Source organism: Euleptes europaea, chromosome 13 (genome assembly GCF_029931775.1).
Source record: "Euleptes europaea isolate rEulEur1 chromosome 13, rEulEur1.hap1, whole genome shotgun sequence".
Lineage (NCBI taxonomy): Eukaryota > Metazoa > Chordata > Lepidosauria > Squamata > Sphaerodactylidae > Euleptes > Euleptes europaea.
The window spans coordinates 27,402,969-27,427,981 of NC_079324.1; the positions used below are offsets into that span (position 1 = coordinate 27,402,969).

At 41.7% G+C, this 25,013-nt stretch overlaps 1 protein-coding gene across 1 annotated transcript in view; it reads right to left on the bottom strand.

Moving 5' to 3' along the window:
• Positions 1-8,893: 8,893 nt before the first annotated feature.
• Positions 8,894-25,013, bottom strand: part of STAG2 (STAG2 cohesin complex component) — a 42,745-nt gene continuing 26,625 nt past the window's right edge. Inside the window, exons 23-33 of the mRNA XM_056859177.1 lie at positions 24,273-24,447; positions 20,876-21,015; positions 20,418-20,519; positions 17,713-17,861; positions 15,847-15,975; positions 14,994-15,199; positions 13,500-13,689; positions 13,294-13,407; positions 11,753-11,879; positions 11,433-11,510; positions 8,894-9,195 (exon numbers count right to left, since the gene is read on the bottom strand). Coding sequence (XP_056715155.1) covers positions 9,172-9,195; positions 11,433-11,510; positions 11,753-11,879; positions 13,294-13,407; positions 13,500-13,689; positions 14,994-15,199; positions 15,847-15,975; positions 17,713-17,861; positions 20,418-20,519; positions 20,876-21,015; positions 24,273-24,447 — 1,434 coding nt within the window. The 3' untranslated portion in view covers positions 8,894-9,171. The remainder of the gene's footprint in view (positions 9,196-11,432; positions 11,511-11,752; positions 11,880-13,293; positions 13,408-13,499; positions 13,690-14,993; positions 15,200-15,846; positions 15,976-17,712; positions 17,862-20,417; positions 20,520-20,875; positions 21,016-24,272; positions 24,448-25,013) is intronic.

The following is a 25,013-nucleotide window of genomic DNA, read 5'->3' on the forward strand; positions in this document are numbered from 1 at the left end:
TAGCAAAATGCAAAGAAATTCTTTTTGTGTGCTGTTGTACCAGTGCTCAGAATGTGCTCCTGTGCACTGGTGAAACATAGCAGCACTCTAGTCAATATTTGGAAATAAGTAGAACGACAAAGAATTCCTACTGTATCAAGTCCTCTTTGTAAATGGAATCAGGTAATTTGGAGTCTCAAAATGCAGAGAGAAATTCCATTGTCCATAGATTCCCTTCTAGTCATAAGGCCAAATGACACCTGAATACTAATTCCTCTAGGTTGTGTGTTTTTTAACTTCCTGGCTTGCTGCCTTACTAGCCATAGGGATGCTTTCTTTGCGGTATTTTATCTCTGTGCCTCCAAGAGGCTGTCAAGTTTAGCATTTTGCATTCCCTGTTCTAGTGTCTTATGTTCGAGGAGGCAAACAGACGTTTTCCCTCACCTTCCACCTCATTCTGGTCTAGTTTATAGAAATTTGAATTTCTACTCCCAGACAGGGAAAGGTCAGCTACTGCAAAAAAAGAGAAGAAGAAAGCTTTGTGTTAGCACTAAAAGTGACAAGTAAATATGGCAAGGAGGTAAGATTATTTTAAAGATATTAGAGACTGATAGCCTCTTATGTTCTTTTTATACACTTTCTTGACTGTTGAAATCAATTGTTAAAACATCAAAAATTCCCTCTCTTCTTTTTAATAACACAGAAATGTTGCCTAAAAACCGGTTTGGTGAGGCTGCTCATTGTAGGAGCCCAGAATGCTTTTTTGGGTCAGACATTTGCCAGAGATGGAGATCTGGGGATACAAAGCATGGTTTGTTATGCTAATGAACAAGATAGCAGTGCTGAAGCAAAGATATTCACAGAGGACATTCAACAGTGGTCTCCTTTCATGGAATATTGGAATAAGATGTTTCCTGCTGAAGGAGCAAGGAAAGAAGTATTGAACTAGATGTAGACGTGGGGTTTACTTTTGTGTAATGATATACGTTTAGGTTTTCTATCAGATATCTATTCAAGGTTTTATATATTCAACAAGAGATTTTTCATAGTAAAATATCATTAATAATAAAAAATTGCCTCCTTTAAAAATGCCATTATAGGTATAAACTTTTTTCCCAGGCCTAAATGCTTGGTAAAAAGAGAGCCACCGTGGTGTAGTGGTTAAAGTATCGGACTAAGATCTGGGAAAACCAGGCTTGAATCCCTACTCTACCATGGAAGCTCGCTGAGTGACTTTGGGCCAGTCACTCACTCTCAGCCTAACCTACCTTGCAGGGTTGTTGTATGCCTATGTTCTGATGCAGTCTGTGCATAAAAGGCACGACCCCCAGTTTCACATACAGAGCCCAGACACATACATACCATTGTGCATGCGGACCGTCAGATGAATGGATAGAGGTTAGAAGCAAGGACAGAAGGCATGATCCCAACTCTGTTCCCTCCCCAAAATAAATTTAATGGGGGTTCCTTTCTGGCCGTCAAGATACCCAGTGCCAGCAGGGTTCCAATGCAGCCTCTGCACAGAATCTAGGTATTGATCCTGATGGCATAATGCTTCCTTCCAGGGTGCCATCCTGCTAGTGGTCTGTCTCCTGGGAATTTGACACAACATTCTTTACACCTAGGGAAAGCATAAGTCTCTAATCTGTTTAAGAATCAACCTTTTTTTCTGGGTGGTTTTTTAAAAAAACTTTAGCTTTAACTGGGCAGATGATATGACAGGCCTGCTAGCTGACTGTGTATCTAATAAATGAATTAAAATACATCTGCAGGTATTTAGTCAAATGCATGCCTACGTTTCTTCACAGGGATGACATAAAAAGAGGGTATCGCCTCACATTTGCGTTCAAGGTACAGGTATGTCCAATAATAATTTTTTTTTGCATGCTTAACATTTTAACAGGAGCCCCGTGGCAGAGTGGTATGCTGCAGTACTGCAGTCAAAAGCTCTGCTCACGACCTGAGTTCGATCCCGACGGAAGTCGGTTTCAGGTAGCCGGCTCAAGGTTGACTCAGCCTTCCATCCTTCCGAGGTCGGTGAAATGAGTACCCAGCTCGCTGGGGGTAAAGAGAAGACGACTGGGGAAGGCACTGGCAAACCACCCCGCAAACAAAATCTGCTTAGTAAATGTCGGGATGTGACGTCACCCCATGGGTCAGGAATGACCCGGTGCTTGCACAGGGGACCTTTACCTTAACATTTTAACGGGGTCTTCTTACATTCAGGGATATCCTCCTTTCAAGTAAATACAGTATTTGAATATATTTATGTTTATTACAATTCTGTTATTTATTTTTATGTTTCGTACAGTTTGAAGAATACTTCCTGTCCACAGAATTTCTGAGGCCTTAAAGTTTGTTCGTGTTTTATCCTGGACTGAAAATGACTCCCACCCATTGCAGGAAAGTAAACCGTTTCAGATGCTGCATTCACAAGCTGTGAATTTTCCATTTTTTACTCTCGCAGTCCCTCTGGTGGCTAATTTGAGAAGCAGCTGAGATTTCTGCCACCGGGCTTTCAATTTGCACAAGCTTTCCCCCAACTAGCAGCAAATAAACATTATTTATGTCAGAAAAGGACGCCAGTCGTTTGTGCTCTCCTCAAACCTTGACATGGCTTCATAGAGTTTTGTCTCCTAAGGCTTTGTGATCCAAATCAAGCGCTTTGACCTTGGTGTGTCCTGTTTCCCGAACTACTTTTCAAGCTGTGCCAAGACTCAAGGCTCCTTGGAAGTGACACCAGCTGACCTGGAGCTTCTTCTTATGGTGTAGGAGTGGGAGGCTACTGAGCATTAAAAGAGATTGTGGCTAGAGATTATGACTGCCGCTGTGAATGGCTTTTCTTGCCTCAGCAGTTTGTAATGCATGAATTGAGGCTATCGCACGCAGAGTTTTGCTGTCTCTGGCAGCAGCTGCCAGCCACAATCAGAGATTACCTCTGTTCAAGATGGGCACGAACACAGCTTATCTGCTGCGTTTGCATGCCCCCACACCCAGCTCCTTGTGTGCCGAGCATGATAGAAGCCTTTTGGGACCCAGAAACTTTCCAATTACATGATGTCCACATGCAGGTACTTACTAGGGTTGCCAGGTCCCTCTTCACTACCGGCAGGAGGTTTTCGGAGTGGAGCCTGAGGAGGGTGGGGTTTGGGAAGGGGAGGGACTTCAATGCCATAGAGTCCAATTGCCAAAGCGGCCATTTTCTCCAGGGGAACCGATCTCTATTGGCTGGGGATCAGTTGTAATAGCGGGAGATCTCCAGCTAGTACTTGGAGGTTGGCAACCTTAGTACCTTCACACCCGATGTTTTCTTTCCTCCCTGTCAGTATTCTAAACTGGGAAGAACAAATTCCAATTTACCCAGGCCCCTGGATTCAGACCTTATGACAAATTGGAGTTGCAGAACCAGGGAGTGTTCAATCACTCTCAAGGGAGCAGAAGGAAACAAGCGTGACAAATGAGGAGCCACCCCAAGCCATCTCCCATGGTTTCCGATCGAGGGAAAATTGAATGCTTTCTCCAGGGCAAAGAACAGCCAAAGACACAACCGCAAGCAAAGCAAACACTGGCCAAAAGCCTCCCAATACGAACAGAACCAACAAGCCCAACAGAACCAATTCAGAATCAGGGAATCCCAGCAGAACCACAGGGCAATGCTGCAAGCCTGACACAACCAATGCCAAACTAGAGAAACCAAGCCTAAGCAATTTATGCCATTCCCAAGGGCCATGATTCCAGACCCAGAGCAGTCCATCTGGGCCCAGAGACCGTCATTCTTAATCTGTTTTGCATCTTCATTGCAAATTTTGTGTGCTGCAATGCATTTCAATGGAGCCCCCACAAGTCAGTAAGGCATTCCTGGCTCCCATTATATCCATTCCATCATCCCCCATCGTTCCCAATAGGCAGTCCCGTAATTCGTTTTAGGACATCCTCAATGTCGAACCAGAAAATCCAACACAAACCAACTTGAGCAAAGAACACAATGTTGCAAGATCAACAGAACCAATTTCAAAGCACGGAATTCAAGCCAAACCAACCTAATAAGCCAATACCAAACTCTGTCAACAAGACACGGACCCAGCCACACAGCAATTTTTTTTAAGTCCTGGGAGGCTTAAAACACTGCCCCCCCCCCAACGTTCCCAGTTACCTCCAAATATTTCTGGAATTGTTGGGGACCATTAACCAGTACCTCAGAAAATCCAAGATACCATCTGGATACCTGTATGCACCCAGAAAATACAGTTAAGATATTTTCCGGATATATATTTGGACAGGAAATATCCAAACGTACATCCCTACTTGGAAGACCTCATGATGGCAACACTGTTCTGCTTCATCAGTTATTTAGCCATAAATATTCCCACTCAAAGCTCTCTCATGGCCCAGCCAGCCAGTCAGCCATCCTTCCTCTGGCTATAATCGGAGAGGAACTCTATTGTCAGAAAGCAACAGCGCACCCCCTCACCCTTAACCATAAAAAAATAAACATTAACTAATTCCTATTCACATTATATTTTAATTGGCATCTGCATTGCATTTTCAGCAACGTTATCAACTTGGGGAAGCAATTTTTGGTTGAACCTATATTACAGCTACAGGTAAGGGCCATAGCTCAGTGGTAGAGCATCTGCTTGGCATGCAGAAGGTCCCCAGGTTCAATCCCCAGCCGCTCCAGTTAAAGGGACTAGGCAAGTAAATGATGGGAAAGACCCCTGCCTGAGACCCTTGAGGGCCGCTGCTGGTCTGAGTAGCCAATACTGACTTTGATGGACCAAGAGTCTGATTCAGTATAAGGCAGCTTCGTGTGTTCATTTGCTGCCGCTGTGGGCTAGAAATGTACCAACGATGATGTGTCCTCATTGGTTTAAAAACATATTAGCGGTAAGAAAAAGCATCAACTTTAAAGAAAGAAGAGACATAGATCTATATATCCCTTTCTTGTTAAGACAGCCAGCATGGTGCAGTAGTTTCAGACTAGGATCTAGGAGACCCAGGTTTAAACCCCCACTCTGCCATGGAAACCTCCTGGGTGACCTTGGTCTAGTCCTACACACTAAGTCCACCCCACCTCACAGAGTTATTGTGAGGATAAAATGGAGAATGTTGTAAACCAATACGACTCTCCATTTGGTAGAAAAGCAGAATATAAGTAAACACATCCTTTTAAATACTTTCACAGAAGTGACAGAGCCCTAGTACATGCACCTTCCGTTTAATGTCTGTTAAAACAAGGATAGGCAAGGTACATAAATGGAAAACACCCCATAGGCTCTGCTTACTTTTGAGTAGTCCTGTCGTCAATTGTCACTTTAAAATAATTGTTTTCCAAAATTACAGTGGGGGCCCCAAGAGCTGTGTGTGGGTGAGTTAAGAACACTGAATTCTTGAAACAAAATGCAGCCTGTGCCATGGAGACAGCTAAGCGATGATGAAGCCAAATCTGAACCAGGAAGCAGATCCAAACATTTCTCCCCTGCATCCAGGAGGAATACGTAATCATTCATTTGAGCATCTCTATAGAGCTCAAAGTGGCAATAAGGTTTTAAGTGAGAACAAAACAAAAACCATGAGCCTACTGGGAGAATTAGTATACATTTTGAGGTTGGTTGAGTCTTCTGTACTTTAAGGGAATATTAAGCTCAGAAGAGGGCTCCTACTGTAATGTTGCAATCCACCGTACCAGCCTGAAAATCAACCGTCTAGTACTGTACACTTCAGCCAGTCACTGCAGCTGTTGAAACCTTGTTAAACAAAAACTGAGCTCCCTTACAGACATGCTGTAGTCATGGTGATTTAGCAGCTCCCCCGTGGCGCAGAGGTAAGCTGCAGTACTGCAGTCAAATGCTCTACTCAAGACCCGAGTTTGATCCCTACGGGAGTCAGTTTCAGGTAGCCGGCTCGAGGTTGACTCAGCCTTCCATCCTTCCAAGGTTGGTAAAATGAGTACCCAGCTTGCTGGGGTGGGGGTAAAGTGTAGACAACTGGGGAAGGCACTGGCAAACCACCCCATAAACATATTCTGCCTAGTAAACATCGAGATGTGACATCACCCTATGGGTCAGGAATGACCTTGTGCTTGCACAGGGGACTACCGTTACCTTTTAATGTAGAAGCACTGAGTTATACTCTTCATTTATACCTTGCCTGTTTCCCCACGGGGACCCAAAGTGGTTTATGCTGTTCTCCCTTTTAGGGAGGCATCTCTACGGAATGCTAAGGGGCAACAACAAAGAAATCTGGCCGTGTAGGACCAATGATATGTAAGCAAATAAGAACGTGGATGCACTGTCTGCCTTTAAAAGTTCTTCCAATAAGAAGAGATAATCCAAGATCAGTCTGAACTGAACTTTAAGGGGGGGGACACCTAAAACTTGACACCAAGCTGAACTGGAACACTTGAATGGTTTAGCTTTTCGAACAGCAAACCCAGGCACAGCAAAAAGAAAAAAAAAAAGAAAAAAAAGAATGGAGGTTCTTAATGGAGGTGTCTGAATGGGAATGCTCTTGCATATTCTTAGACAGATGGCTCAATCATAGGGCACAATCCAGCAGAAGTCAGGCAATATAGAAGTCTCTCCGGACACAATGGAAGTCAGTTGTGGTTAAGTTCCATTGATTTAAATAGGACCAGCTGCCCAATCTTATGCATGGTTGTTTAGATAGCAGCCTTACTGAATACAATTTTCTGCCAATCGAACACATTCAGCATTTGCAGGACTGAGTTTTCTGGACTGGGTCCAAAGCACACATCTGAAATTACGCAGAAATTAAAAGTTTAAAAAACCAGGACATGGTCAAGAACACAAGTTCCCGGGAGCTGCTACTGAACATGGGGGCTTGCTACAGTTTTGCCAAAGTGTACTGTATATTAACAAGTTGTGTGTGTGTATTTTATCTTTATTTATATAGATACATAGATATAGATATTTTTATCTGCAGGTACTCTCTTGATAAGCTTGTTAATATAATGTTTTGGGAGGAAAAGACGTAAGCTTATCTCCTGCTGGAGAAATATTTACACCAATCATGATTGCATAACATCTCTACTTTAAATTATTAACCCAATTAGTGCTTTATTCACATTTTAAAAACTTGTACAATTTATTACAAATATAAAACAGTGCAGTTTTCCATACATTATCCCAATTCTGAGACAAACACTTAAAAGACATGGAAAAAGCTTTAATTTTTTTTATAAACATAACATTTGCACCATTCACACTCTTATTGTCTTCCTCTACCCTTGATTCAAAAAGATCAAACTTACAACATACTGCAGGTTTATTTTTATTCAAAAAGTTACTTGTCTCAAGACATAAATACAAATCAGAAAACAGTACAATTAGGACAATAGAATGTGGAGGACAACAGGTTAGGGTAAATATATAAAACATTTTTTTTTAGTTGTTTGAAAACATAAAGCTATAGGAACTGCTGTCACAAAGAAACACTCCTTCAAGAGTAAGAAAAAAAATCAACTTAAAGTTTAAAATCATATATACAGTCCTCTCAGCAGTTCTATTTAAATGCAGTGGTGTGAAGAAAAAAAGTTAAGATAGGCAGTACTTTTAGACATGAGAGCACTGGTGTAGGATGGAGTTAGGCAGATCTGACTCTGTGTTTATTGAAACCCATGATTTTTTCCAAAATAATTATGTTGCCATGATACTTTAGAGAACCCATGGTTTATGGCTACCACAGCCCAAATGATTAATTTCTTTGAATCAACAGGAGGTCACTTCATAGTTGCTCATTTTTTGGGGGGGATTATTGTATTGCAAGCGTATTAAGGCGCATGGAATGATTTGAAATAATATACCTCAAGAACTGAGAGACAACTGACAAAAAAATATACATATGCAATATAAGTTAACATTTCCTTTAAATGATGTCTAGCTGCCTAAGCTTTGCAGAGTGGGTTGATGTCACAATGGCATAGATCCACGTGTTTTAAAATGATTTAATTGTGAAGGTCGTGAAATGAAATTTAAAGCTTAGCTTTCAAAGAACAGTATGGGGGTTATTTATGAATATTCTATTATCCAATTAATTTACATACAGAGGAAATGTACTGTAACCTGTTAGAAGTATCATTAACCTGAAGACTGCTTGCAAAGACAGATAGATAAAACAATATAAAATACAAATTTAAAAATCATTTTTAAAGCATGAATTTTCACGCTCATCTATTTTTTAAACATTGTTAAACTTTCAATATATTTCTGAAACCTCATAATTTTTAAGTTGGAATTTAAAAGTAAGAAAAACCTAAACAAACTGCGCAATTATAAAATCAGCACCAATTTATATATATATATATATATTTTATTTAAAATTTAGACCCCTATCCCACACTCTAATAAGCTGTATATTTTTTTTTGTTTAGAATTTTTCTGCAAACATACTACAATAAGCTTCTTTATTTGGAGACAAAATACAGTGGCACTACTGGAAGGAATTTCACAACATTACATTTTTCTTAAAGGACAAGCAAACTCTCAGGGTTGTTAATGGGTAAGCAGGATTGATCTCAGTGCTTTCTGGCAGTTCATGGTTCCTGGGTATTTCATGAATATGCAATAAGGAAGTATGAGGATGTTTTCACTTAAAAAAATCTAAAACAATCAGCTTGTATTTTTCTTCTATCATTTGAATTAACGGAACCAAAAGTTTCTGTTTCCCAGAATTTCAGTATCTCGCTGAAAACGTTTTAAACTTTTTTCTCTTCTGGTTCTACAAACGCTAGGGTTTGAAAACAAGCCCCCTGTCATCTCGGTACAAGATTGCAATAATATGATCTGGGGGGAAAAACATAATCATTTGAATGCATCCAACCAATTATGAACAGCAGAGCTTGAAACTGTACCAAGCACCTCCCTAACAGAGAGGGAATTTCCCTCCCAGGGATCTCTACTATGGATTTGGAAATAAACTAATATTACATAAATAAAATACTGGTTTTCCAACAGAAACTGTAGCTTATCCTCAGGTTGTTTACTTGTCCTTTATGTTTCAGGCACACAAAACTGCCCCTTCAATGCACTTGATCTTGTAAGCACACCATTCTCCTTAGAGAAAAATCTTGTTCAGAATATCACTGTATCTACCGCAATTTTTTTAATTTTAAAAATCTCCTCTTTCATATTAGAAAATGACTTCACGGCGGAGTTATTTGCTGCACTGGTATTAAAACATTGATACCCCGAGAACCTGAAAGAGAGAAAAAAATATGTAAAATTCAAGAAACCAAGCTATAGGTTTTTCATCAATGCCTGAATCAAAGTTTCATAATTAACATATATATGTTGTGTGTATGTGTTCAAATTGTTCATCAGAACTGTGGCAAAAACCAACTTCTTCTATGTCCCCAAATGTAAATTAAAAGAATTTTAGAAGGTGGCATCAAGATGAAGTGGCTTCAATGTCTGTAACAGTTCTCAGCTATCTATTAAGCAAACTTTCAACAAGAATAATTTCAGCAGCTTGTCAGAAGCCAAAACCGCAAAACATTTTGCACGAACTTGTGGGTGATGAGGTCAGAATGGACTGTAGTAATGAAACAACGGCCCGTATTCCAACCGTGTGTGCACTGAATGCCGATTTTCTCACATTCCTCTCTGTGCCAGCAGCCCCTTCCAACTCACAGAAAGATTATTCCTGAGGTCCTGGGTCTAATATGGAGGAATAACAGTGCAGGTTGGGGGGGTGGGCGCTGCAGTGAAGGGGTGATATGCCCCCTCCTTTCTCTTCCATCAGCAAAACTCCACAGATGGAAGGAGGAGTGATTCCCTCCCTTTCCCCCTCCTCTCCGCAGTTCCCCTCCCTCCAACTCTCATGGGTCTGAGTGGGTCTCCAGATCCCAGGAAGGATCTTCCCAGGGATTGTAAGGAACTACAGAATCAGAGAGAAACGTAGAGAAGACTTCACAAACCTTGCAAGTATACATGGATGGATACAATTGGAATTCTTATTAATATGGCTGTTATGGCCGCATTCAATTACAAGCAATTTGTTATAGAGGACAAAAGCAATATGGGGATCAAAATGCATTTCTGCACAACACAGTGCCAGATTTCAGTTTCATGTAGACATTCCGAAATAATTGCCACTGTTTCTGTCACTTGTGCTGAAAATAAGGCTTTTGTCCAAAACCATAAAATTAAATCCTTTAAAGTTAGGAGGCTTTCTTTTGAAATTAGGGGGGGGGTTAAGATATATTTTAACAAGCATGTATTCACGGCAACCACAGACCATCAATTTAATATTTAGTATCTACTGCCCTCATGTGGTATCACCTATGAACTGCAGCTACTTTTCCAACTTACTTAAATCCTAAGAAAAGTGCTAGAGTTTCAACTTTTTTAGTATGGTGACCCACAAGTCCAAATTTACTTGATAAGGTGACCCATGCAGGGCTGGCCCAAGGTTTTTTGACACCCTAGGCAATCTATGACCGTGGCACCCATCTAGTTCAGCATTTTGTTTTCTGCAATGGCTAACCAGATGTTTTTGAGAAACCAAGGAACACAGCACAAAGGGCGTAGCTGCCACCAACATGAACCCCAAGCACATGGCATTCTGACATAGACAGCCTTTGCATATGGAAGTTACATTCCAGCATTTGACCACCCTCTGCTTTTTCCATTACTCCTTCTAGTCCCCCTAAATATAAGAAACTCACTCTAGTAACCATCTGGACACGTTTTACTTGATTAACATTTATATGCAGTGAAGAAGAAGAAAATCAACTCGTATGCCACTGAAGATACTTGTATCGAGATGATCTTGCTTTCCAAAACACAAAAGAGAGCAATGGAAAGGGCAGGGGCAGCAATTAGGGCTGGCCAATGACCCACTTTCCGAGGCTTTGCAACCCACAGGTTGGGAAACCCTGCTCTAGGGCATAAGGATTGCAGGCTGTGTATTTTAAAAGGGAAAAAAGAAGGGAAAGCTCTAACTGACTTGTTTTATGCTCCATCGAATTATGAATTTAATCAGTTGGAGCCAAGATATTTTGGCACTCAACCACCAGCAAAAGTTAAGGATACTGCAAGAGCCCAGAGGACAACTGTTTCCCATCTCTTCGTTATAAAAATATTAAAGAGAGACTTAAGACTGAAAAAAGATTTCTAGGGAAATAGATTCTGAAGTGCAGGGTATGGCCTCTGAAGTTATGGGTCAGTTTTGGAGGGTCCCAAGACATTTCTGAGTTCAGCCTGATCCTTGTTTCCGCCCCTCAGCTGCAAGCTCACCAGAAGAGCAGGGGCTTCTTTTGTAATGTTGAATTCAAAGGCATTCTGAGGATCTTTACTGGTAACTGCAAAGACTCTCTTCCACCTTAGCTCCAAGCTTGGAAGAAGGGACATTTGCCACAGTGACTGAATCTGTAGACCCTTGAATGTTACAGTTAAATCTTTTAAATCACCTGTTCCTCCTAGTACACTTACCGATTCATCCATGATTGAAGCGGGATCAAAGAAATCTGGCTTTAGCTCTGTTCTTTCTCTCCTATTCTTTGAAGGTGGCTGCAAAACAACAACAACACTGGATGTATTCTGTTCTCTACATGTCAATCACCACCACTACCACTTCACATTTTCATAGAAACACTTCTTCCTATGTATAAGAAGTAGGCCAGCCATTCCCATTATATAGCCATCTGTCTCTATGTACTTGGGCAGCAGACAGAAAAATAACCTAATCAATCTCAGCTCACACAAACTAAGCCAGCACAAGAGTGAAGCGGAAAAGGAAATATTTTGCTTACTAGATCTATGTCCATAGTATCGAAATCCATGCCTTCGTTGAGATCCTCAATGCGCCCTTCTGATGACATCATTACGTCTTCAACAATTGGCTCCTCATCATCCTCCATCAGGCCTGTGCCACGTCGACTAAAAACAAGATCATTAATATAAAACTTCACTGAGTCATACGCTATTTTTCATACTAGAAATCCACTGGCATATATCATCAAGTTAGTTACTAGCATGAATTGTTAACAAACTTGGTATGAAAGATGAGATGACTGGTCAATAACTAGATGTTTGCTAAGTACTTCCTTAATTTATATTGCAAACAAACAAAGCAATCCCATGAACAGAAATTTCACATCGAGGCTGAATCTTAACAAGGTCTTCAGGTAAAGTTACTTGTGGAAGTACTAAAAAGACCCCCCTGTAAAACACAGACCAATCCAATGCTGAGTGCAGAAACACACAGTAGAAGGGATTCAAGACTGTTTCGGGACAACTGCAAATCCAGCAACAATTATGTCTTTTGAACCACGATGTACTGCTGGATTAAGAAGGAACCATGCAAAAAGCCAAACTTGCTTAAGCACTGTTCATGCTCCCCTTTGTTTTCCCATTTCTATTACTACAGGACTGGAACCTGCACAACAGATTCCCCTGCCTCCTTTCTGCACCTTCCACAGTTAAATTGTTGAAGTTCTGCCCAGCGAGGCCATACTGTACCCTCTCATTCATACTCGTCAAAGAAGACAAAGCATGAAAACTGCATTTTGAGTTATTTTTAAATCAATGAAAAAAATGACTGATGTCTCAGAGCTAAATGGCTAATTCAAGGGGGAGATCAGGGGAAATGTAACTTTTTAAAAGTATTTGGGCAATTGCAGGGGGAAGCAAGCTACTGGGGGGGGGGGCTACATGAGAGCCAGTGTGGTGCAGTGGTTAAGAGTGCTGGTTTAGAGCAGTGGACTCTAATCTGGAGAACCGGGTTTGATTCCCCACTTCTCCACATGAGTGGCAGAGGCTAATCTGGTGAACTAGATTTGTTCCCCCACTCCTACACACAAAGCCAGCTGGGTGACCTTGGGTAAGTGACAGAGCTTTTAGAGCTCTCTCAGTCCCACCTACCTCACAGAGTGTCTGTTGTGGGGAGGGGAAGGGAAGGAGATTGTAAACCTGTTTGAGTCCCTTAAGTGGTACAGAAAGTCGGCATATAAAAACCAACTCTTCTTCTTCTTCTAACGGCCCATGTCTCACGGCACTCAAAAGCATGCAAGGAAGCCTGATTTAAACAAAACAACAGCCGAGGCAGAAGAACTCATCTGTCGGAGTCTGTGCTCGCACAGCGCCTCATTTAAGAACTGGGCCACTGTACATCTGTAGCAGCCCAGTTTAAAAGAGACGGCTGGCAAGTGCAAAGCGCCACGGGCAAGTTCTTCTGTCCCAGCTAGCATCACATTTATACCAAGCCTCAGAAGCGAAGAATAAAAACAGAACTTAAACGTCAGCGACGCGCAAATGAGATCAGTTCTAATTCTGGCTCTCTGCTTACACTTACATGGCATGCTGCAGGTTGGTTCTCAGTTTCACATAGTTCATGGCTGCTCTCTCCTGCTGCTGCCTGGCTGCTTCTTCCTGCTGCCGCTGAGCCAACATCCATGTTACCTGCGTGCTTGAAAGGAAAAAAAAAATATTTCTCTGTTAACATGGGCAGACCCGATATTTGAGCAGCATAGTGCAGGGATTAAATGAGCATATACGTACTTGTAGTCAATTGGAGGTTGATGGTGTTCAGCCTGCATTGGGTAGACGCCCATGTAACTCTCTTCAGGCCGCAATCTTTTGGGCTCCCTCATGATGGTGGAAGTGAGTGGCGGCGTCTGCATCATGACTGGTGTGTGCATAGTCTGCTCCCTGTTCATCCACATGCTGTCACTACTGCTACTCTCCTCAGCTATACACACAAACCAACAAATTCAGGTTAGTCGACATGCTAATGCAACACAGTGTAAACTGCAGCAATAGAGTTGTCATAGGCAATCTGTAAAAGCACAGGGGACCATTAAAAAAAACCCTGGCATGGTATATCCTTCTTTACCTCTATTCCATAAATGTTTGCTGTGTTCATTACTGAAGAGTAACTTATAGAATCACAGAGACCAACCCCTTGCTCAATGCAGGATCAACCTAGAGCATCCCTGACAACTGTTTGTCTAGCCATTGCTTAAAAAGTGCCACAGAGGGGGAGCTCACCATCTCTGTAGGTAGCCGATTCCACTGTTGAACAATTCTTACTGTAAAAATTTTCCCTAATATCCAGCCGGTACATTTCTGCCCGTAATTTCAACCCATTATTGCAGGTCTATCCTCTGTTGCCAACAGGAACATCTCCCAGCCCTCCTCTAAGTGATGGCCCTTCAAAAACTTAAAGAGAACGATCATGTCCCCCATCAACCTCCTCTTCTCCAGACTTAACTTTTCCCCACGTCCCTCTTCCTTTCCTCATAGGGCTTGGTCTCCAGTCCCCTGACCACCCTCACCGCTCTCCTCGCGCAATTTTGTTTACCTCCTTGTTGAAGTGAGGCCTCCAGAACTGCACACAATAGTACAGGTGCAGCCTGACCAATGCAATGCACAGTAGTGTACAATGTAGTTTGTATGGTCCCATTTCCCAGACACAGTGCTGGCAACAAGCATGGGAAATTCATGTTTAAATATGTTTTTGATGCCCTTTCCTGGCTTGTTCTAGTCATAAACCTGGCATAATCTCTGCCAGAACACAGGCAATCTATGGTTAAGTGCCCCTTTAAACTATGGTTTGAAGACAACCCCTGGTTCCCCTAGTCATTAGGCCTGTACGCACACATGCACATGTTGACTAAATGTGGGGCCAGGGAGAGTGGGCATGAGCATTCTGGCCCTGTCCCCTGCCTCCTTGTAATCACTGGCTTGAGAACACAGAGGGATTGTGTGTACAGGGGCCACAGTTTGCTCAAGATTTCCTGCATGACAGGACAGGGTTACAGCTAGAACAAACCAGGGAGAAGGAATTGTGCAAGCCTGTGGTTTGGAGATCAGAAAGTGTGACATCTGAATTAGGATGAGCTGGGCAGGAATGACAGTATGGATGGGCAAAATTTCATGAGCGAGGGAGGCCCCGATATGAAGGGAAAACGGAAGGTTGTAGCACAGTTTAACAGTCACCCTGGTTTTAAAAGTCAAGCGTCAGTCATACTGTACAGGAAGGAGGGCTCAAACCTTCAGGTAGTTTCCGTTTCCCTGTGGCTGGCTTTGTTTTCTTGTTCCTTACTGTAGACCCTCGACTACTGATTCCACTGATGACGGACATCGTGTCATCGTCCCCCCCAGCTAGCAATGAGTTCCTGTACGACATGAGCGGAAGCCACACATCTTCTCTTCGGAGAGACATCTGAAAGGTCATGAACTTCTCCAGGTAAGCATACCTTTAAAAGTATAAAGGAATGGTACTAAATACACATTTCGTAAACTATAGTCATATGAACAAACTGTTAGAAGTTTGCTATACACACTCTTGGCTTTAGTTTCAAAAATCTGAAAGACACAGGTCACCGTTAGCATCTTGTCAAGTTCCTGCAATTCATGGCAGAGCTCACCAGTCCTGCTTGTCTTTCTTTAGATTTATACTCTGCTTCATGACCCCTTAAAAATTAGCTTTAAACCATAACACATAACTTTAAAAAAATCCAAACAGCATCACCACATCAAAGGTTATATAACTCAATACCAGAAGGAGTAGTATCTTAACTTGGTGTTTCGAGGCCCACTCTAGGAAAGCAAGTGGCCCATTCTAGGAAAGGAATTGCATGATCTTGACACCCCAACTGTTCAAACACAACACTGTTCAAATGAGCCTATTCAAGTACACTTGCCAGGGTGATCATATTTGCGTTTAAGCCTGATGCTTACTCACAACGAGCCTAGTTGAGGAGATTCATATGAGCCACTGAGTTACTTCACTCACTCAAAACATTAGAATACATTCCTTTCTTCTGACTATGGTGAACCTCTTAAACACAATAGCACATACTGTAAGAAATTCCAAGTAATGAGAACCACAAAACATACTTACACTGTTTTTTTGTCTTGCCTGAGAAGTTTGGAAGAGAACTCACTTAATATATCAAGAAATGCCAAATTTAAAGGTGGGTGGCTCTCGCCTTGTGGATTAGGCTCTTTAAAAGCAAATTCTATGCCGTCCCTGAAAGCAAATTAGGAATCAGAGTAACCATTTCTAAATAAGTTTGCATAAAAGGACAGAGGAATGGAAAGCATGTAGCAGTCTGTATTTTTCTATTGTTAAGGCCAAATACATTTTTCCAGTAGTAGAACATTTAGCATACTGCTTGTCACAGTTTCTAAAACTGTGAGAGATACATTATTCCTGGATTTAAGTGAAACACTGTAAAACCGGAGGACCACAGCCAAAAATTGATCTGGGGGCCACTTTTAATATACACCTAACCCAAGTTTTATTTTTAGTCATTTTTGTTACCGACCATTTCACTCTGCATGCCCCACAGCATGCACGCACTTCTCTTTCCACACCATCATGGGTCTCTCTGGACTCCTCCTGTTAAATTTCCTCCCTTTAATCGCACCATTCGAGAGTGTGCGTTCTGCTTTCTGCATCCCGAAGTGCACACAGCTTTCTCTACCGCACATCTGTAAATCCATTAGTTACTTCCTCTTTTTTCTGTTTCCCCAACCCCTCCATCTGTATACCCTACGCCCCTCTGCTGTCATTCTTTCAGTTTCCCTGTTTTTGCCCCCACTGCCCTTTGTAATGTCTGATGGCAACAGCACAAAAGTACTCCCAACAATGGGAAGCTTGGAGATAAGTGGGCCATGTAACTACAAGAAGCTGGAAAAACTATTACCCAGCCTACTACACACTTCTGCTATTACTCAAATGGTTGTATATGGTCCTGATTTATTTATTGTTGCTGCAAAAGAAAGTGAAAGAATTATATCGTTTATGTGAGGTAACAGAACCAAGAAATCCTATGTGAAATACTTAAAAGAATTATTACACACTTGCAAATAATTTTTGTTGTTGGTTTTCTTTATGTATATATATTTTTAAGCCATAGTGACTGCTTATATTTGACTAAATTACTCAAATGACAGCAACTTCCTTAAGTGTAAGTTTCACATAGACTGGACTGTTCTGAACCTGGCAGGGTTTCCACTAGAATGCCCCAGAAATGTCCAACTTGTCTATTACCAAGTAGGGACTACAGCTCAGTGGTCCAGCATGTGCTTCAAATGCAGAAAATCCCAGGTTCAATCCCCAGCATATTGTGTTTGAAAAAGAATCAGGAAAGCAGGCAGGGCCATTGTGAAGGCAGGATTAGCAACTGGTTGCCTTCATACAAATAAAGGATGTTTTCCTCTGACTTTCCCTACCAACTCACTGGACTAGAGAACATCCAAGGTCCTGTAAAGAGGACTTAAAAGAAACGGTGAGGCAGTAGGGGGAAAGGAGCACCAACCCAGCAGTCTTAGGCCCCCAGATCAGCTGGTGATGTGAAAGACCTCCTCCTGAAACCCTGGAAAGCCCGCTGCCAGTCACAGTATAGATTAATATTGACTCTGAAAGACCAACAGTCTGACTCAGCATGAGGCAGCTTCATCTGTAATTCTGAGCCTCTTCTAAACTTATTCTGAAAAAGCATGCCTATGACAACTAACACAATTAGCCTGAACTTAGAGGTATATTAATAATACAAGTACAGACTATAAGTCCACAAACTGACAAAACGGTTTTAACATGTCGCTTCAGTGTAACTTCACTATACATTTCGGGACTCCTTTCAATTTCTGGAGATTGTGAAAGTGGGAAATCCATCATCACCCAGTTCACAGAAAGCTAGCAGTTCTTCATAATGCAAGGTGCACTACTGCTGTTTGAAGCAAAGAAAACTTTAGCAATTACTTGTGTAACATGGCAATGGCTTCTCTCGTTTTCAGCTGATCAAGTCCAAACGTTAGAGCAAAACGTCGAGCTAACTCCTTAATGCCGCTGAAAGTTGGTGACGATCTGTCAAAATTATAACTATTTTCTTGAATCATCTCATTGAATAGCTGCATAAGAAAGAGAGTTTTTTTTCAGTCAATGCAATTTTTGTACGGCTCAATGCTTTGTGGAAATACGGCTGTTAATATATATTCCTTATGTAGAATTTCTTTGCCAAATCTTAATCAAACAATCAACTTCTAACAACTTTAATCAAAACAGACTTAAGAGCTAGTCCATGAGTAGAGAACTCTCTCTCAAGTATTACTTTTTACATTTGATTTACCCTTCAGCAAGACTTGCAAGGATTATCTTGAAATTGAATTATCTTCTTAGTGAAAATACTGTGAAATTTAATGCATGGTCTAAAAACAGTCCTCTGAGCTCTATTCCTGAATGACAGATCTGAAGTTACATGCAAAGAAGCACTGTAGTACTCAATTCTCAATGCTGGTTCATCTGAGGTAAACTATTCATGATATGGGCATTCATGACAAGTTCATGTGAGATATGGAAGTCATACAGAATTCAGCTAACAAGTGGTCTTCAGCCTTTTTGAACCTGCAGACACATCTGGAATTCTGACATGGCATGGTGGGCACAGCAACAAAATGGCTGCCACAGGAGGTGGAGCTAGCTACGAAATGATTGCCACAGCTTAACTTCAGTGATGCAATGAAAATCCTTGTGCCAAGGTGACAAAGCAACATTAAAAAAAAAAATCAGCACAGCCAATCAAATATCCAGTTGTCAATCAGAAGCCTTACTGGGCAAGCCTTACCTGGCCTTGCCTACTTCCTAAAAACATGTGAACCAGAAAAGGTGTCAGTGGACGCCATGGGCACCACACTGGGGACTCCTGAGCTAACATCTTACAATATAAGCCTTAAGAAATGAAGATCCAGAACTAGTTGAATACATTTTAGGTAGCATATGCTTAGAGCCCTTAATTAATGCTACTGAAAATATCTGAATAATATTTTGCCGCCATGGCTCTACTAGCCAAGTGGACTATGTTAATATGTGTACACACACACAAGATTAATACTGGTTCTTGTAGGTTATCCGGGCTGTGTAACCGTGGTCTTGGTATTTTCTTTCCTGACGTTTCACCAGAAAATACCAAGACCACGGTTACACAGCCCGGATAACCTACAAGAACCAATGAACTCTGACCGTGAAAGCCTTCGACAATAAGATTAATACTGACTGAAAGATAAACGCCTTTGTGAGGTAAGGCCTATCAAGTAGAAAAGGTGGTTTTTAAATAAAATACATTATAGCTCAATGGTATCTCATCGTGGAATAGGGATTATGGTTTTTGGATTGTTGTTTTTATATGCTGACTTTCTCTACCACTAAAGGAAGAATCAAACCTGCTCACTCTCCTTCCCTTTCCCTACCCACAACAGACACCCTGTGAGGTAGGTGCAGCTGAGAGAGCTGTGACTAGCCCAAGGTCACCCAGCTGGCTTCTTGTGTAGGAGTGGGGAAACCAACCCGTTTACCAGATTAGAGTCCGTCAATTATTAATTTGTAATGTATGAGACAATATTCATGTAATGTTTAAGAAAAGTTTTCTAAATGAATTTCAGTAACGTTCATTCTTAGGAGCCTAATTTCATACTGTCCCAGATGCTCCTATGGATTAGTTTGGTCAGTGATCTCCTACATATATACATACATACATACATCTTTATTGGCATAATACGTGATCGCCAACACTGTGAAGGCAAAACAAGCGACTGGCCACCTTTTTACAAATACAGGATGTTTTCCTCTGGCTCTTCCCTACCACTCACTGGTCTAGAGAGCATAAAGAGGACCTACAGAAACTGTGAGGCAGTAGGGGGAAAGGAGCACCAACAAAGAAGTCTTATGCCCCCAAGGTCAGCTGATTGGGGGGGGGGAGAGAAGCATGGGGCAGCGGTGCTCTGATCAGCCACCCAAATACAGCACAAGGAAGCCAAGTGCTTCTCCTCAAAGCTGGGGCAAGGAGTACAGCTTCAACTACCTTTGGTAAATAAACAAAAAAAAATGTATTTTCTGATATAGTTGTTAAAACCAACCTGAAACTTTCAAAACAAATCACTATGTAAAAATGTATAGTACGCACCTTCTAAAAAACTAAATCTGCATCTGTCTGTGAGTTGTGAATATATATATATTGAAGTTATAACAACCAGAGAGAATGAACTTTTATGTAGGAAACCATGATTTAAATGCAGTCTCTTCCTGTAGTGGATTAAAACCGAATCTACCCTGTTTACCAGAAATCAGAACTGAATGTCCCTCGTTCACACATGCACACAGGGGCATGAACAGAAAATACTGTTTATTTGAACGTGGGATCTTTACTTCCATTCCCCTCTTAAGGTTAAATGAAGTAATCATATGCAGTGCTGCTACCAACTCCCACCACCAACGCGTTCCCAGAACAATTCTGGGAGGGGTGATTTCACCTGAACAGCACCTGACTTAATTATGAGCCACCGACACATTGAACTGTATGAACAACTGGAATTAATCACAGACCTGAAGAGTTGAACTAAGAATTAAATTTAAAAGACCTATTTACCTTTAGTCAGCAACTAGAGTACGTACTGTACTGGGGAAACACTTACCTGTTGTAAACTGAGAATAAGCGTCTTTGCACACTGGATTTTGTCTATCTGCCTCGTTTTACTCATTGTTTCTTTGATAATATCTCCATAATCATTGTAATACTACAGGGAGGGAAAAGATAGAGAACAGTTGGAATTTAATTTGCAGAAGAGATACATTTGCTAGTAAACATGTTTTTGCATAAGCAGTAGCATCAGAACTAAACTTAACAAAAACAAAGGGGGAAAACTGTTATAAACACACACATTCAAATGTAACTATGGTTTCTAATAATAATAAAAGATATATGTAAACTTCCATATAATCAACTGGAAGGAAGAAGTAAACTATTTTAACATAACAACACATACTCTGTATTTTAACATTATCCAATTGAAAACAAGCTAGTTGGTTGCACACAGTAAAAACATAGGCCCCATCTTGTGTATGCAGAAAAATCTAGAATATTTAAGATTACCTTCATATATTGCTTGAAAATATCTGCAGCAGTATTCATTTCCACCACAGTATATACAATAAGTTTACAAAAAGCTGCAAGTAAATTTCTTCTTTTGTGCAAAGCTTCAATCTTACTAGCTTCATCATCCTGCTGACCATCTTAAAGAAAAGAAAAAGGAGTGCGGATATCATTAAAAATTTGTCCAATTTTTCTTAATTAGCTGAACACCTGAGAACATCTTTTGCCCTTTATTGCTGCAAGTGTACATCTGGCTAGCTACTGCAAATATTTCAATTTAAGTCCATTTATTAGACCATTATCTTATGTAAAATATTCAAATACTCGTAATACTTAAAAGCCAAATCCTGCACCACTGCATACTATTATTAACAAGTCAGAGCCTTTACAGGTGAAGTCAAAACAGTGGCTTACATCCAACCATACAGTTTAGGAAACTCACCCCTAACCTGGAGCCCACTGAGCCCCCTTTTGTTCTGGAGATCCACTGGACCTTCAGGGAGGCCTGCAGTGGGAGGGGAGAATTGATGGAAATTTCTGCCCTTTTTAAAAAAAGCTCACATTTTCATTTTCACAAGCTAAATTAACATGGCAGACCAATCAAAACCTAAACATTGGGAAGAAATTTTCTATGGAAGGCTTGGACCGATACGGACCAATCGATGATGGGTTTTTGTTACTTTGTCAACTGGAGTATAGATACGACTTCTCAGCTTCTGTTGAATGGCAATATTTACAACTGCAATATGTTGGTATCGAAATATGGCCCCTACATCACTATGTGTATCAGAGTCCCCTTTGCTCCTGGAAACACTAACTAAATCGATGCAGAAAACAAAACCTACAATACTTGGCTGAGCAGCCCAGTCCTGAAGGGGGGGGGGTGAAGCTCATTAGGAGCCGGCATGACCCTGTGCCGGCATAGGTGCCACCTTAGCACAGAATAAGGCGGCATCTAGGCAGGCGTGGGGGCAAACACGTCGGCGTTGGTCGCCACCAGCCGCCGCTGCCAGCACAGCCTGGAAGGGAAAGCCCACACCTGCGTGGGGGGGTGGGCTTCCCAGAGGTGGAGCTGCCTTTAGGCAGTTTCCACAGCCCTTTCGCCCTGGGAATGCCCCCTTGAGCTGTGTGTTATGGGGCATTTTCCCCTTTTTTATTTTAAAAAATGCTTTTACTCCACAGCTGCTTCTGGTTGCCGCAGATCCACCCCCCGCCCCCTTCAGGATTGCACTCTACATTTCATTAAGAATTCAAAATGTGATTGGACAATATGCACCATTATATAAAAAAACACCTCAGCTGTCTCTTTTTAAAAGTTTCTACAGTTTCTCTTGCACTATCCTAACTTATATCCCTTTGCACCTTCCCTGAAGCACTAAAAAAAATTACAGCTAGAACATCACTTAACAGAAACCCTGAAGCTCTCTCTTTAAAGGACCTGAAACCAGGCCGAAAAACAAAGCAGGGAGGTTTTAAAGGTCATACAGGACAACCTCAAAGCAAACTGCAGGTCCCGCAGTTTAGATTATGTAACCTGATAACTGAAGCTGTACTTCTCGTAGGAGTGGCATGCCTGTATTTGGGTTGGATCCCATTAGCCGGCAGATGAGGGCTCACATGATGGCATGAAGAAAAAAAAAGAAAGAAAAAGGATTCCTACACATAGAAAGCTGTTAAACAAAGGACATTAATCTTTTTCGCAAGGGAGGAGGCCATCATAACTGCCCTCACCAGCAGTTTGAAGTGCTGCAGTACAGACACAGGTTAGGTTTTGAGTGTGTATCTCACGCTGCTGTATATATGAACTTTCCCCCAGAACAGGAGGCTTTCTAAAGTTTCCACACAACGTTGCCCAAATTAATTAATATATGTATGGAAAGCCACAAAAGGTTCAAAAGAATGCAAAGACAACAATCCAAGTGCAGCTAAAGGGCACAAGCAAAGATCAATAAGAAAACAAAGAATCCATGCCACTGGGAGCCTCACTGGGGGCTCAAGACAGGTTAAGCCAGGGGTGTCAAACATAAGGCCCCGAGATCTGGATCCTTGAGAGCTCTTATTCGGCCTGCAAGCCAGCCAAGGAAGCCACCCCCACCCCCCACCCTGCTCTCAATCTGGGCTGGCGAGGTATGGCCCGGCCTGACCAAGTGACATTTATGTCCTATCCGGCCCTCGTAACAATTGAGTTCGACCTCCCTGGGTTAAGCGGTATAAGGCCTACCAAAGTACCTGTCAATAACAAAGCAAATATTTTAAGCAAAGCTGAGCTCGATTAACTTCTAGGACTGACCTCTCAAAGCCTGTTTAATATGATATCGGGTCATGCAATAATTACCAAAACATTTCCCCTTGTGCTCAAGGCTCTAGGTCTCAGGAGTAGTCTGTATATGGGCCATAAGAGCCTAACCCACCAGCAATATTTTGATTGTTGCCAGTAAAAATTTAACTTAACGTGTTGAGAACAAACAACCTGTTCTAAAAAAACCTGGCAGTCACGAATGTAAAAACACCCAGAGATTTGGTCAATAATTATTAACAAGAGCTGCTGGGAGGGGGGAGAGGAGACAATGGAAGGCTCCATTCCTGTTCCCCAAAGTGAGCTCACAGCTGATACAGCAGCCACGGTCCCCAAGACACATAGGCTTCACTGGTGGCAGCTCCTCTGGGGACAGGGACTGGCCCTGTAGCCTCCAGTTGCCAACTCCTATTCAGGGGCACCACAATTTAAGAAAGATGTAGACAAGCTGGTACGTGTCCAGAGGAGGGCAACAAAGATGGGGAGGGGTCTTGGTACCAAGTCCTATGAGGAAAGGTTGAAGGAGCTGGGTATGTTTAGCCTGAAGAGGAGAAGACTGAGAGGGGATATGATAACCATGTTCAAGTACTTGAAGGGCTGTCATATAGAGGAGGGTGCCGAGTTGTTTTCTGTTGCCCCAGAAGGTCGGACCAGAACCAACGGGTTAAAATTAAATCAAAGGAGTTTCCGTCTAGACATCAGGAAGAATTTTCTAACAGTTAGAGCAGTTCCTCAGTGGAACAGGCTTCCTTGGGAGGCGGTAAGTACTCCTTCCCTGGAGGTTTTTAAGCAGAGGCTAGATGGCCATCTGTCAGCAATGCTGATTCTATGACCTTAGGCAGTTCATGAGAGGGAGGGCATCTTGGCCATCTTCTGGGCATAAAGTAGAGGTCACTGGAGGTGTGTGTGGGAGGTAGTTGTGAAATTCCTGCATTGTGCAGGGGGTTGGACTAGATGACCCTGATGGTCCCTTCCAACTCTATGATTCTAAGAGTACCATGAAAGCAGATACTAAAACCAATAACTACGAAAAACAAAGGTTAAAACTAATGGAGGTAGAGCTGTCCAATGACCAGAAAACAGTTTCCACAGTTTCCATACCTGCACTGTTGCTGTCATCCTCCTGGTCAATGAAAACGTGATCGAGAATAAAGCTAAGAAGTTCAGACTGCAATGAAGAATCAGGACTGTAAACTAATGGCTCTAACATGTCACGTCCTCCTGACATAATCTGATGGCTGAAGATCATTAATACATCGCACAAAATAGTGAAGGCCTGCAAAGAGGAATAACAGGAGGTTAAAATTATTTAAGGTTAGAACTGAAACTATACGTGCACAGGGCATCCTAAATCAAAGCAATTGTTCTAAGAAGAAGACACTTTGGTAATAAGCAAATGTGCCTCCCAAGGTATCTGAAGAACACTGACAAATATTTTTCCACTGTTATTCTTTCACACTCAACTTTAAGTATCCCCTTATCAGTCAGTGATACCATTTGTTCTGTTCAAGTCACACTCTATACACATTTTCCATCTCTTTGCATACAACTTTTTCAGTCAGCAAAAGCATGCTGCTTAAGAAAAGAAAAACCTAGGATTTACTAAAGAATCTCCTATCGATCTTCTCCATAGGCGGGGACCCAGGACTATAGGCCTGTGTTTGGGGGTGGGGGTGGGGGAGGAAGGGGGCTCTGTTTTCCAGATTCATCGTTTTCAAATGCCCTAAATGTATGTGTCCAAATAATTGTGCTATATCCCTTCCACACAAGTGAAGAAATTAAAGAATTATTTCGCCCTATAGATGACTGAATAATTCTCCTACAATGGCTTATTAAAATAAA